This window comes from Coregonus lavaretus, assembly GCF_964263955.1.
Source record: "Coregonus lavaretus genome assembly, chromosome: 27".
NCBI lineage: Eukaryota > Metazoa > Chordata > Actinopteri > Salmoniformes > Salmonidae > Coregonus > Coregonus lavaretus.
Window position 1 is genome coordinate 18,819,731 of NC_140014.1, and position 13,582 is coordinate 18,833,312.

The 13,582-nt window shown below is 44.7% G+C and overlaps 1 protein-coding gene across 1 annotated transcript in view; it reads right to left on the reverse strand.

Moving 5' to 3' along the window:
* LOC311102753 (TOG array regulator of axonemal microtubules protein 1-like) overlaps positions 1-13,582 on the reverse strand; it is a 49,438-nt gene that overhangs the window by 9,143 nt on the left and 26,713 nt on the right. The window contains exons 3-11 of the mRNA XM_084144139.1: positions 6,474-6,602; positions 6,134-6,385; positions 5,729-6,036; positions 5,132-5,361; positions 4,843-4,943; positions 4,573-4,743; positions 4,368-4,430; positions 400-569; positions 67-238 (exon numbers count right to left, since the gene is read on the reverse strand). Coding sequence (XP_084000265.1) covers positions 67-238; positions 400-569; positions 4,368-4,430; positions 4,573-4,743; positions 4,843-4,943; positions 5,132-5,361; positions 5,729-6,036; positions 6,134-6,385; positions 6,474-6,602 — 1,596 coding nt within the window. The remainder of the gene's footprint in view (positions 1-66; positions 239-399; positions 570-4,367; positions 4,431-4,572; positions 4,744-4,842; positions 4,944-5,131; positions 5,362-5,728; positions 6,037-6,133; positions 6,386-6,473; positions 6,603-13,582) is intronic.

The window sequence follows — 13,582 nt, forward strand, 5'->3', positions numbered from 1 at the left end:
GTATCAAGGGAAATCCTGTCCTGGGGTTATGGATAGCATTGGAGGGATAAGGAAGAAACATTGCACCTTTGGAAATGGCTGCTGTATCCTCTGTAGCCATGTCATTTTGCACCTGTCTGAGGCGCAGGCGCATCCTGTCAGCTCTCTGACGATCCCCCAGGGCGGGCTGGCCCTCCTGCTGCGCCAATCGGTGCTGCCTCATCTTGTTCCGAGCAAACCTAGACGTTCTCAGCCTTTCCTGCACACAAACACACAACACTCCAGCCAAATACATGCCACAGGTGTAACTGACTGATAGCAGTGGTAGAGGGACATTTTCTTTCAATCTGTAATGCCTAATGGGAAATGTAGTCTCAGAGGTTGTTGGTGGTGTATGTACAGTATGGTGGACCTGCTCACCCTGGCCTCCTCTGAGTCTGGGCTGTCGTCGGGGTCCAGGTGGTTGCCGGGGACAGCATGGCTGTAGATGCCAGTTGGAGGGTCACTGTGCAGCCTGGTCATACAGTCGCCCTGCTCCATCGACATGGCAATGCCTGGACAGCTGGACAGAACCCCCAAGCCAAACACTCCTGCAGAGGGGAGAAGTGAGGAAGATTCAAGAGCGCTCAAGCTAATGTTTTCATTGAAACCATTATTCAGCAAAGTTCCATATGACTACATAGAACTCTATTCCACATCAAGTAACTCACGCAAGCAGTAAAATCTGATTTAAAAAACAAAAATACACCTTATGGAACAGTGGGGACTGTGAAGACACACCCACACAGGCACAGACACACACATATGATAACATACGCACTATACACACACACGTACACATGGATTTTGTGTTGTAGTAGAGTAGTGGACTGAGGGCACACACACATGTGTTGTGAAATCTGTTAAGAAATGTAATGTCATTAATTGTATATACAGTTGAAGTCAGAAGTTTACATACACTTTAGCCAAATACATTTAAACTCTTTTCACTCTTTTCACAATTCCTGACATTTAATCCTAGTAAAAATTCCCTGTCTTAGGTCAGTTAGGATCACCACTTTATTTTAAGAATGTGAAATGTCAGAACGATAGTAGAGAGAATTATTTCTTTCAGCTTTTATTTATTTCATCACATTCCCAGTGGGTCAGAAGTTTACATACACTCAATTAGTATTTGGTAGTGTTGCTTTTAAATTGTTTAACTTGGGTCAAACGTTTTGGATAGCCTTCCACAAGCCTCCCACAATAAGTTGGGTGAATTTTGGCCCATTCCTCCTGACAGAGCTGGTGTAACTGAGTCAGGTTTGTAGGCCTCCTTGCTCGCACACGATTTTTCAGTTCTGCCCACAAATGTTCGATAGGATTGAGGTCAGGACTTTGTGATGGCCACTCCAATACCTTGACTTTGTTGTCCTTAAGCCATTTTGCCACAACTTTGGAAGTATGCTTGGGGTCATTGTCCATTTGGAAGACCCATTTGCGACCAAGCTTTCACTTCCTGACTGATGTCTTGAGATGTTGCTTCAATATATCCACATAATTTTCCTTCCTCTTGATGCCATCTATTTTGTGAAGTGCACCAGTCCCTCCTGCAGCAAAGCACCCCCACAGCATGATGCTGCCACCCCCGTGCTTCATGGTTGGGATGGTGTTCTTCGGCTTGCAAGCCTTCCCCTTTTTCCTCCAAACATAACGATGGTCATTATGGCCAAACAGTTCTATTTTTGTTTCATCAGACCAGAGGGCATTTCTCCAAAAAGTAAGATCTTTGTCCCCATGTGCAGTTGCAAACCGTAGTCTGGCTTTTTTATAGCGGTTTTGGAGCAGTGACTTCTTCCTTGCTGAGAGGCCTTTCAGGTTATGTCGATATAGGACTCGTTTTACTGTGGATATAGATACTTTTGTACCCATTTCCTCCAGCATCGTCACAAGGTCCTTTGCTGTTGTTCTGGGATTGATTTGCACTTTTCGAACCAAAGTACGTTCATCTCTAGGAGACAGAACGCATCTCCCTCCTGAGCGGTATGACGGCTGCGTAGTCCCATGGTGTTTATACAGTGGGGAGAACAAGTATTTGATACACTGCCGATTTTGCAGGTTTTCCTATTTACAAAGCATGTAGAGTTCTGTAATTTTTATCATAGGTACACTTCAACTATGAGAGACTGAATCTAAATAAAAAATCCAGAAAATCACATTGTATGATTTTTAAGTAATTCATTTGCATTTTATTGCATGACATAAGTATTTGATCACCTACCAACCAGTAAGAATTCCGGCTCTCACAGACCTATTAGTTTTTCTTTAAGAAGCCCTCCTGTTCTCCACTCATTACCTGTATTAACTGCACCTGTCCACACACTCAATCAAACAGACTCCAACCTCTCCACAATGGCCAAGACCAGAGAGCTGTGTAAGGACATCAGGGATACAATTGTAGACCTGCACAAGTCTATGGGCTACAGGACAATAGGCAAGCAGCTTGGTGAGAAGGCAACAACTGTTGGCGCAATTATTAGAAAATGGAAGAAGTTCAAGATGACGGTCAATCACCCTCGGTCTGGGGCTCCATGCAAGATCTCACCTCGTGGGGCATCAATGATCATGAGGAAGGTGAGGGATCAGCCCAGAACTACACGGCAGGACCTGGTCAATGACCTGAAGAGAGCTGGGACCACAGTCTCAAAGAAAACCATTAGAAAACACACTACGCCGTCATGGATTAAAATCCGCACGCAAGGTCCCCCTGCTCAAGCCAGCGCATGTCCAGGCCCGTCTGAAGTTTGCCAATGACCATCTGGATGATCCAGAGGAGGAATGGGAGAAGGTCATGTGGTCTGATACCTGGTCAAGACCTACAGGAAACGTATGATCTCTGTAATTGCAAACAAAGGTTTCTGTACCAAATATTAAGTTCTGCTTTTCTGATGTATCAAATACTTATGTCATGCAATAAAATGCAAATGAATTACTTAAAAATCATACAATGTGATTTTCAGGATTTTTTTACAGACCTCTACATGCTTTGTAAGTAGGAAAACCTGCAAAATCGGCAGTGTATCAAATACTTGTTCTCCCCACTGTACTTGCATACTATTGTTTGTACAGATGAAAGTGGTACCTTCAGGCGTTTGGAAATTGCTCCCAAGGATCAACCAAACTTGTGGAGGTCTACAATTCTTTTTCTGAGGTCTTTGATTGTCATCATGGGAAAATCAAAATAAATCAGCTAAGAGGCATTGAGTTTGAAGGTAGGCCTTGAAATACATCCACAGGTACACCTCCAATTGACTCAAATTATGTCAATTAGCCTATCAGAAGCTTCTAAAGCCATGACATCATTTTCTGGAATATTCCAAGCTGTTTAAAAGGCACAGTCAACTTAATGTATGTACACTTCTGACCCACTGGAATTGTGATACAGTGAATTATAAGTGAAATAATCTGTCTGTAAACAATTGTTGGAAAAATTACTTCTGTCATGCACAAAGAAGATGTCCTAACCGACTTGCCAAAACGATAGTTTGTTAACAAGACATTTGTGGAGTGGTTGAAAAACAAGTTTTAATGACTCCAACCTAAGTGTATGTAAACTTCCGACTTCAACTGTAACTGTCTTAATGTGTCTGGACCCCATGAAGAGTAGAAGCTGCCTTGGCATCAGCTAATGGGGATCCATAATAAATACAAATACAAAGCTGAAACCTTGAGCAGTACAGTGTATTTACATAGCTACAGAATACTGTAAGCAGTGATGACTTCCAAAATATGATGCCCTCTCTCCTCTGCAAGTTTTTGCATATGTTACTGTGACAAAGCTAAGTGTATTGCCAACTACAAGTTAACCCAAACAATGATTTGACTTGGCCCGGATACTGTGTGGCCCCAGGCAGGGCCTTGAGTACTGTGAGATTTGGCTCTGTGGTTATAGGAAACTTCCACCCAAAAACTATATTTTGGTATTTGTTTCATTAGTCCATTGTTGATATAGTCCCAACATGTTTTGCAAGTTTACAAGATATATAACTTTCAAAATACAGAAATATAGGCAGTATGATCCATTTTGCATCATATTCTACATTTTAGTCATTTTATATTATGCAAAACGCAGCATTATATGATGCAAAATGCATCATACCGGCTGTATTTCTGTATTTTGAAAGTTATATAACTTGAAAACTTGATTGCTGACATGGAAAACATTTTGGGACTATATCAACAATGCACTAATGAAACAAATACCAAAATATCATTTTTGGGTGGAGTTCTCCTTTAATAAACACAGCCCTGAGCCAGAACACCATGACCTCAGAACACAGTATTGGACATCATGGACATCTGAACAATGGCACAGAGACGTAAATAAGAGGAGACAGTTAAGGACTGACCTCTGCCAACCACACCAGGCATGTCAGTGACTGGTGAGTTCCTGTTGCTGTAGATCTGGGACCCTGAGGAACAGAGAATGGAGAAACATATACACATTTATTTTTAAACAAGTCACTGAAACATATGGAAAACATATAGAAAAATACCCATAATTTAAGGACAGTGATATGCCTCAATGGAGCAGGCCTCCTTGCAGTGACTGACCTTTGGCAGGCCTCAGGGCTTTAACTGTCTCCCGGAAGGCTGGTCTAGTTGGGGGTGGAGAGTATTCTCTAGTCCGGTCCTCTTCCTCAGGTTCCATTGGTCCGTTAGAGTACGGGACTCTTTGACCAATAACACTTACTTCAGGTATAATTTTATCTCTGAGTGGAAAGCCTGGTGAAGAAAACACACAAACACACTATTAGAGATTAATCAGCAACCGAAACAACACTAATCAGAGAGATCCTTTTACACGTCAAATCCTCACTGTACCTTGAAGGGCACTGAAGTCCATGGAGACAGAAGACCTCAGCTTAGCAGAAGGCACTCTAGCGATGTGAGGCTTTGCTGAAGAGGAGGCAGAATTCCCAGGGCTGCTGACAGAGGTCAGAGGTTATTCACCAGAAGGGATATCATATCTATCAGACCTTGGTGTGTGTCTATTTGAAGGTGTGAATATCATAGCTTGACCCCTTTCCCCTTCCCCCCCCCCCCCCTCCCCCTCCCATTATTCTTGAAACAGGATCTCATTTGGTTCAACTTAGAATCTAGTGGAATGTACCTGGTTTTGGTGCCATTGAGGGTAGAGTTTGGGGGTGAGTAGATGCTGGAGAGCCCGCTCTCGCTAGCTGGGCTGGTGACTGTGGGCGAGGTTTGAGAGGGGGAGTCCAGAGCCAGCTCCAGTTTCATGGCTGAGTCTGGGCTATCTGGGTCAGGGTCTGAGCCACTCAGACTCACCTTGGCCTTCTTCTTAGCTGCACTGCAGCGCAGGGAGCGCAGAGAGTTCAGCATCTGTAAACAACAACACCACATTAGCTCATCAGTAACCTAAGAGCAAGGCAAGAGTGTGCTGTGAATCCAGATACTATTTTATGCATGGTGTATATCCATGACAACTTAGATATCAAGTCTCTTTACCCAGCACTAACATTACAACACACATACTTAGTCCCAAATATTCCCCATTTCACCACCACTGCACTAATGAAGGGAAAACATGATCCACATGCCATGTTCCTGCACTGAGGTATCCAGAGTTATGGGTACAGCTATGGATAAATCCCTGATGGCAAGACTGCAGCTTTCAGACAGTGTCCTAGCTACATTCAGCTGGAGACTTCACTAAGCAGAGCCATGTGTGTAAAACAGTGATCCTAACCTCCTGCCGGTCCAGGTTGTCCTCTTCCTGCTCCTGGTCTTGGTCCTGCAGGCTGAGGTGATCCAGGTCCAGGTGGAGGTTCCTCTCAGACAGGTGGTCCTGCAGGCTAGATGGAGATGGAGCTGGAGGATTGAACCGCTGGCCATTCTGAGACTGGCCCCGCTCTGGCAGGGGAAGGCCTGGAGACCGGGAAACAGGCAACACGGTCCTCGTCTCACTCAGAGCCTGCCGGAAAGACAAGGCAGACGAGGAGCTCACCAGAGAGGCACGGAGAGGCCGTGGAGAACACCTGCTGGATGAGAAGTCACCTGTGGGGACAAAGAGAGCACTCAAAAACATGCCTCAACTAAATAACATGACTACCAGGATCTACCCAATAATATGCAGTAGATACCAGACCCATACTTGATATGTCTTTCCAGGAGCTGGGGTCTAGTCTGTGGGGGCTGCTCTCTCTCTTGTTGGGCCAGGTGTTAGACATAGACAGTGAGGAGTCAGCGTGGCGGCGGGACAGTGTTGGGGTCAGCAGGCCCCCGGGGAGTGTAGCCAGAGGGTAGGAGGGCAGTAGGAAGGTGCCCTGGGCCGAGGGGTTGGAGGGGAGGGAGAAAGTGCGCTCAACGCCGGGGGTCCCAGGGAGGAGACGGGCCTTGTATACCACTGCAACACAAAGATCCTTCAGTTACCTTTCAATTAAACTGGGTTCTGTAGAAGGCACATAGGCTGTGCAGAGTAAAGACTTCCTCACCTCCCTCTGTGTCAGAGAAGTTGGTCGATTTGAAGATGTCAGGGTCCAAGTCAAGGCTCCCACTCCTTCTCAATCGTCCCAGGGATTCCCTCCTTATAGAGGACAGGGGTTTATGGGGCTCTGCAGAACCTGGAGGACAACAAATCAGCTTTTACTGTACATCATAACCATTATCTATTCTCTATCAATACAATATGATGACTTATTGTTGGTGGATCAGCAAGTCATTTTTATTTTCAAAGTGATACGGTCAATTGAGTCCTCTTCATTGAGGGTAAGCTAGCACTGAGGTCAGGCTAACCTGTGAGCCCAGTGACTAGCAGGGGAATGTAAACGGATCCTAGTTTGTTTCATTTGATAAATGATTCAGTCTAGGTTTAATACCTTTAGCTAAGTCAGAGCTTAGTTAAAACATGCATTGACAAACAGCTTTTATGGAGAGAGCAGCGGAGGTGTGGGGGAGATTCTTTACAGAAACTATTTGTTCATACTGGGTGGTAAAGGTTTCTGGCGTGTTGTGCGGCCTGCAGTCAAGTCCAGTCTTGCCTGTGAGCACAGGCTGCTCTTTTAAAACAGTGGCTACGTAGCGGTTCACACACACTCCCCAACCCAAAACACTCACAACTCACTCACACACAATTCAGCATAGCATCAAGCAGTTTTTGTATTCCACTGCATGCTGTAAAAGCAAAAGACATAGCAAAACTTTTTTTAATTCATTATTATTTTACATTTTTGTAGGCTACTTTAACAAAGTCTTGTACAATATTTTGGTATATGGACTCATTCCAAATTCCCAATGCACCTGATACAATTGTAGTCTTCACTTAGAGGATTACATTCAGCATTGTGTCAAGATTACATATGTATACTGGTAGTCAAGGCAGTGGAGGTGGGCCTAAGATATATCAGAGCAGTACTTATTATGTCCAAATCAACCAATCATACAAGCTACTTTAGGGGTATGGAATGCATCTTATTCTCCTGTCACAGGTTGCCTCACTGTAAGGTATCTTGATAAAAGGTCAAGTTGCACACCAAGACCCTGGCAATTGAATACCTAAGTACTATCGCTAGCATCCCCGCTTGAGAAGATACCATGTTCATGACACAGCATCTGCTGTATTATCTCAACTGGCTTACCCACCTAGTCTGGTCCTTTCCTTCCTTTGAGAGCTTTTCTCCTGACCACTCTTTCAGAGTGAGCCAAGTCAACAGTGGGCTAATTGACTGCAATAGGAAGGAAGCCTCTGACAGGTTGGTGGACGTGACCACAAACCAACTGTGACTGCAAAGTGGAGGAACTTTAATAAATCATTGTAGCCAACTATTGCTTTCATCCACTTTACTGGCCTTCCTCCCTCACAATTAATACCTCATATTCTCTTTTGTCTACAGAAAACAGAAAATGTATGTATTTGATCACATTGGGTCCATACTTGCGAACATTAGAAAGCGTTTATATTTAACCTGGACCTGTCTCAAAATGCGCATCAGCCTATTACAATAGTCGACGTAGTTGCATGTGATAGAACGCTACATTGTAGCCGATCCCATCATATAGCATAGGGCTAACATGTGCCAGGTTAACCTCACCAGCTGACAGTGATTACTCCCTGTAACAAATTCCGCATCAGCCCATCAAAGATTTTAGACTTCATATCCACCAACCAATGGCATTTCTTAAAAAGGTCCAATATACTGAACAAAAATTTAATAAAATATGCAACAATTTCAAAAGATTTTACTGAGTTACAGTTCATATAAAAAAATTAATTGAAATAAATTAATTAGGCCCTAATCAATGGATTTCACATGACTGGTAATAAAGATATGCATCTGTTGGTCAAAGATACCTTAAAAGAAAAAAGTAGGGCGTGGATCAGAAAACCAGTCAGTATCTGGTGTGACCACCATTTGCCTCATGCAGTGCGACATCTCTTTCGCATAGAGTTGATCAGGATGTTGATTGTGGCCTGTGGAATGTTGTCCCACTCCTCTTCAATGGCTGTGCGAAGGTGCTGGATAATGGTGGGACCTGGAACACACATCGATCCAGAGCATCCCAAACATGCTCAATGGGTGACATGTCTGGTGAATATGCAGGCAATGGAAGAACTGGGACATTTTCAGCTTCCAGGAATTGAGTACAGATCCTTGCGACATGGGGCTGTGCATTATCATGCTGAGTGGCGCAGTGGTCTAAGGCACTGCATCACAGTGCTAGCTGTGCCACTAGAGATCCTGGTTCGAATCCAGGCTCTGTCGTAGCCGGCTGCGACCGGGAGACCCACGGGGCGGCGCACAATTGGCCCAGCGTCGTCAAGGGTAGGGGAGGGAATGGCCGGCAGGGATGTAGAGCATGGCGTTTGCAACGCCAGGGTTGTGGGTTCGTTTCCCACAGGGGGTATGAAAAAATACAAAAAACATGTATGCACTCACTAACTGTAAGTCGCTCTGGATAAGAGCGTCTGCTAAATGACTAAAAATAAATAAAATACATGAGGTGATGGCGGCGGATGAATTGCACAACAATGGGCCTCAGGATCTCGTCACGGTATCTCTGTGCATTAAAATTGCCATTGATAAAAAGCAATTGTGTTCGTTGTCCGTAGCTTATGCCTGCCCATATCATAACCCCACCATCGGGCACTCTGTTCACAACATTGACATCAGCAAACCACTTGCCCACACAACGCCATCTGCCCGGTACAGTTTAAACTAGTATTCATCCAAGAAGTGCACACTTCTCCAGCGTGCCAGTGGCCATCGAAGGTGAGCATTTTCCCAAACTGCAGTCAGGTCAAGACCCTGGTGAGGACAAAGAGCACGCAAATGAGCTTCCCTGAGACGGTTTCTGACAGTTTGTACAGAAATTCTTTGGTTGTCCGGGTGGCTGGTCTCAAACGATCCCGCAGGTGAAGAAGCCTGATGTGGAGTTCCTGGGCTGGCGTGGTTACACGTGGTCTGCGGTTGTGGGGCCGGTTGGAATCTAAAAACGACATTGCAGGCAGCTTACGGTAGAGAAATTAACATATAATTCTCTGGCAACAGTTCTGGTGGACATTCCTGCAGTCAGCATGCTAATTGCATGCTCTCTCAAAACTTGAGGCATCTGTGGCATTGTGTTGTGTGACAAAACTGCACATTTTAGAGTGGCCTTTTATTGTCCCCAGCACAAGGTGCACCTGTGTAATGATCATGCCGTTTAATCAGCTTCTTGATATGCCACACCTGTCAGGTGGATGGATTATCTTGGCAAAGGAGAAATGCTCACTAACAGGGATGTAAACAAATTTGTGCACAAAATAAGAGAAGAAATATGCTTTTTGTGAGTATGGAACATTTCTGGGATCTTTTATTCGTTGATCTACAGTCTATATCGGTCTTATTTACAATTGTTGTTTGGAGCCTACCCTTTGAAGTCCAGCTTTACATCTAGGCTATATTAATATGCAACAATTTATTATTTAAATATTGAAAGTGTGTGGGCTACGGAGAGAAACAAAATGGTGCAGTTTCAGGCTGTGGCAGAAAGTGATGAGGGCCCTGGAGATGGGGGTGTGTGCTCGTGGGTCTGGGCAGGTGTCATGTAGTTGATGTTTGCATGGTGTTGTCGTTTGTATGTGTATGTTTTGAATAGTTTATAAAATATCAAATAAAAAAATAATAATATGCAAAGATTTACAAACAATATAGCTCTCCGCCCATCTTCCCTACCTTGGATCACTTGCCTCACCTGCCGGCCTACAGTATATCCGCTAATCTGTCCCCATGGGTCCGAGTTTCCCTGTTTTCTCCTGACTGATCACTGGTGACTCTCGTGGATTCTTTGCTGCTTCTCCGCTTAGCCCTCGCCTATCCAGCCCTACAGTGTCCTGGTGTCTCCTCCGCTGTTCCTTCGCCGACGACAAACTCCATTGATCTCCGGTGATTTTTCTCTTGCTGAGTCTCCGCCGTCCACAGATCCCCGGTGTCTCCTAGAGCTTTCTCCGCTGACTCGCCGCGGCCCAGCTGTACTGTTCTTCTGCGTTTCTCCGACTCCTCGTTGATACACCAGAGCGCTACGGGCCTTTCGCAACCCTGAGTCCCAGGCTTGAATACCTTCGCAGCGGGGCTACATCTCATTCCCTCCGTCTACAGCTGATCACTACGAGTGCTCGCAGTGCGCATTTGGCGCACGTATTTGGAGCGGTGGCATTTTACACACATTGTTTAAAGTTACTCTCTCTGCAATGTGTCGGGATTTTGGGCTTTTCCTCTTTTAATTTTTTTGTAATGTCTGTTAATGCCACATTGCATCCCGTCCCGCTACTCGGGCCAGTCCCTCTCCCTCCCCTGGGTGAAACATCGATGCGTTTCCCCTTCTCATCTAGAGATGTTATTTCATTCATGGTTACTCTGTTTGGGATATTCTCTGTTACCCCGATGTTTGCTTGCTAATGAAACAGTTTTGCCAAATGCTTTCTATTAAGCCCATCATGAACATCCTCTCATGCGCACGGCAGCCTGAGAGTGCCGATTATAGTCATGGCCTTATCATATTACTGCTGATGGTTTCTGGTAATATACATTCAAACCCTGACCCTGGCCCTGGCGTTTGAGTTAACAATTCTGTCATACCTGATGCTAATAGTGTGACTTTTGATGACTTCTGTAACCGCAAAAGCCTCGGATTTATGCATATGAACATTCGGAGTCTCCTCCCCAAACTTGATGAGCTGAAAACATTAGCGCACACGACCACCCCTAAAGTTCTGGCCATCTCCGAATCATGGCTCTGGAAATCTGTTAAACTGTTTTCATTCCTGGTTATAATATTTTCTGCCAGGACAGGTCCTCCAACGGAGGAGGAGTTGCCATCTATTGTAAGGAGAGTCTGCAGTGCTCTGTCATTCTATGTAAGTCTGTGCCCAAACAGTTTGAGTTGCTGCTGTTAAACATCAAACTCTCAAAGTACTTCTCTCTCACTGTTGCCGTCTGTTCAAATCAAATGGTATTGGTCACATACACATATTTAGCAGATCTTATTGCGGGTGTAGTGAAATGCTTGTGTTCCTAGCTCCAACAGTGCAGTAGTATCTAACAATTCACAACAATACACACAAATCTAAAAATACAAGAATGGAATTAAGAAATATATAAATATTAGGACGAGCAATGTCGGAGTGGCATATGACTAGAATACAGTATCTATATATGAAATGAGTAAAACAGTATGTAAACATTATTAAAGTGACCAGTGTTCCATTATTAAAGTGACCAGTGATTTCATTTCTATGTACATAGGGCAGCAGCCTCTAAGATGCAGGGTTGAGTAACCGGCTGGTAGCCGGCTAGTGACAGTGACTAAGTTCAGGGCAGGGTACTGGGTGGAGGCCGGCTAGTGATGGCTATTTAGCAGTCTGTTATAGATCACCCTCTGCTTCCGCCTGTGCTCGGACTGCTCTGAGTGAACTGATTGCCCCTTATACCTCCTCAGAGTTAGTTTTATTAGGTGACCTCCCAACTCTGTACAACTCCAGCTGTATGCTTTAAACCTCTCCTAGATTGTACAGGTTCCCACCAGATACAACCCCAAGTATTTTGATAATGGCACAATCATAGATGTTATTCTCACTAATATGCCTGCTAAGTACACCTCTGCAGTTTTCTGCCAAGGCCATAGTGACCACTGTTGTATTGCCTGTGTCCGCAATGGTACCAATGTTAAACGTCCCCCCTCTGATTATTATCAAACATCCGTTAAAGCACTTTAATGGGAAGGCCTTCATACATGACCTGGCATCTGTACACTGGCCCAGAACTGACCTTATCCCTTCTGTTGAGGACGCTTTGTCCCATTTTAAAACCTCTTTCCTCACAGTCCTTAATAAACATGCTCCGCTTAAGAAGGTTAGAACCAAAAACTGCTACAGCCTCTGGTTTAGCACTGAACTGTCTGAGCTGATCCAGCGAAAACACCTGCTCTGGTGTAAAGCAAAGGCCTCCACGGACCCTTCTGATTGGCAACTCTTTAGGGAAGCAAGGAACAAGTGCACTCAATCAATCAGGGAAGCAAAAGCAGGATATTACAAAAGACAATTAGCTGCCTATGGTTCTGACCCTAAGTAGTTCTGGAACACTGAAAACAATGGAAAATGAAAATTGAACCTCTCAGCTGCCTTCTGCACTCAACTTTGAGAACACCATCACCTCCGATAAAGTCAGAATGGTTGAGAGTTTCAACAAGCACTTTGTCAGGGTTGGCCACACATTTGAATCTGCCATGCCCGCTGCGAGCCATGCTGCCCCCAGTAGAGTTCTCCCTCAGAGCACCCCCTATTTCCCCTTCCAACCTGTACAGAAGAATGAGGTCCTAAGGGATTTGTGTAATCTGGACCCTAATAAAATCAGCTGGGCTCAATGATCTGGACCCCCGCTTTCTGAAGCTGTCTGCCTTCATCACTTGCCTCTTCAACCTCACCATGCAAACATCTGAAGTCCCACAGGATTGGAAAGCTGCTGCCGTCATACCACTCTTCAAAAGGGGGCAACAAGCTAGACCCCAACTGTTACAGACAAATCTCCATCTTGCCTTTCCAACGTTTTTGAAAGTCTGGTCAACAAACAGTTAACCCGCCACCTTGAGACCCACAGTGTTCTTTCTTCAATGCAGTCTAGCTTCAGAACTGGCCATGGGTGTACCTCCGCATTACTGAAAGTTCTAAACAACATATCTACTTTTGACAACGAGCAGTATTGTGCGGTTGTTTTTATTGATCTGGCTAAAGCCTTTGATTTTGTTAACCACTGTATCCTGAAAACTATTTCTCTGACCGTGTACAATGTGTGAAATCCGAAGGCCTACAGTCTAAACCACTGGCTGTATTTATGGGAGTTCGACAAGGATCGATCTTGGGCTGACATTCTCTGAGTAGATTAACAATGTTGCGCATGCTGCTGGTGACTCCCTCATCCACCTTTATGCAGATGACACTATCCTGTAAAAAATTGGCCCCTCCTTGAACACCGTGCTGACCACCCTACAACATAGCTTTAACAACATCCAGCATGCCTTCTCTGACCTTCACCTACTCCTCAATACCAAAAAAATACTAAATGTATAC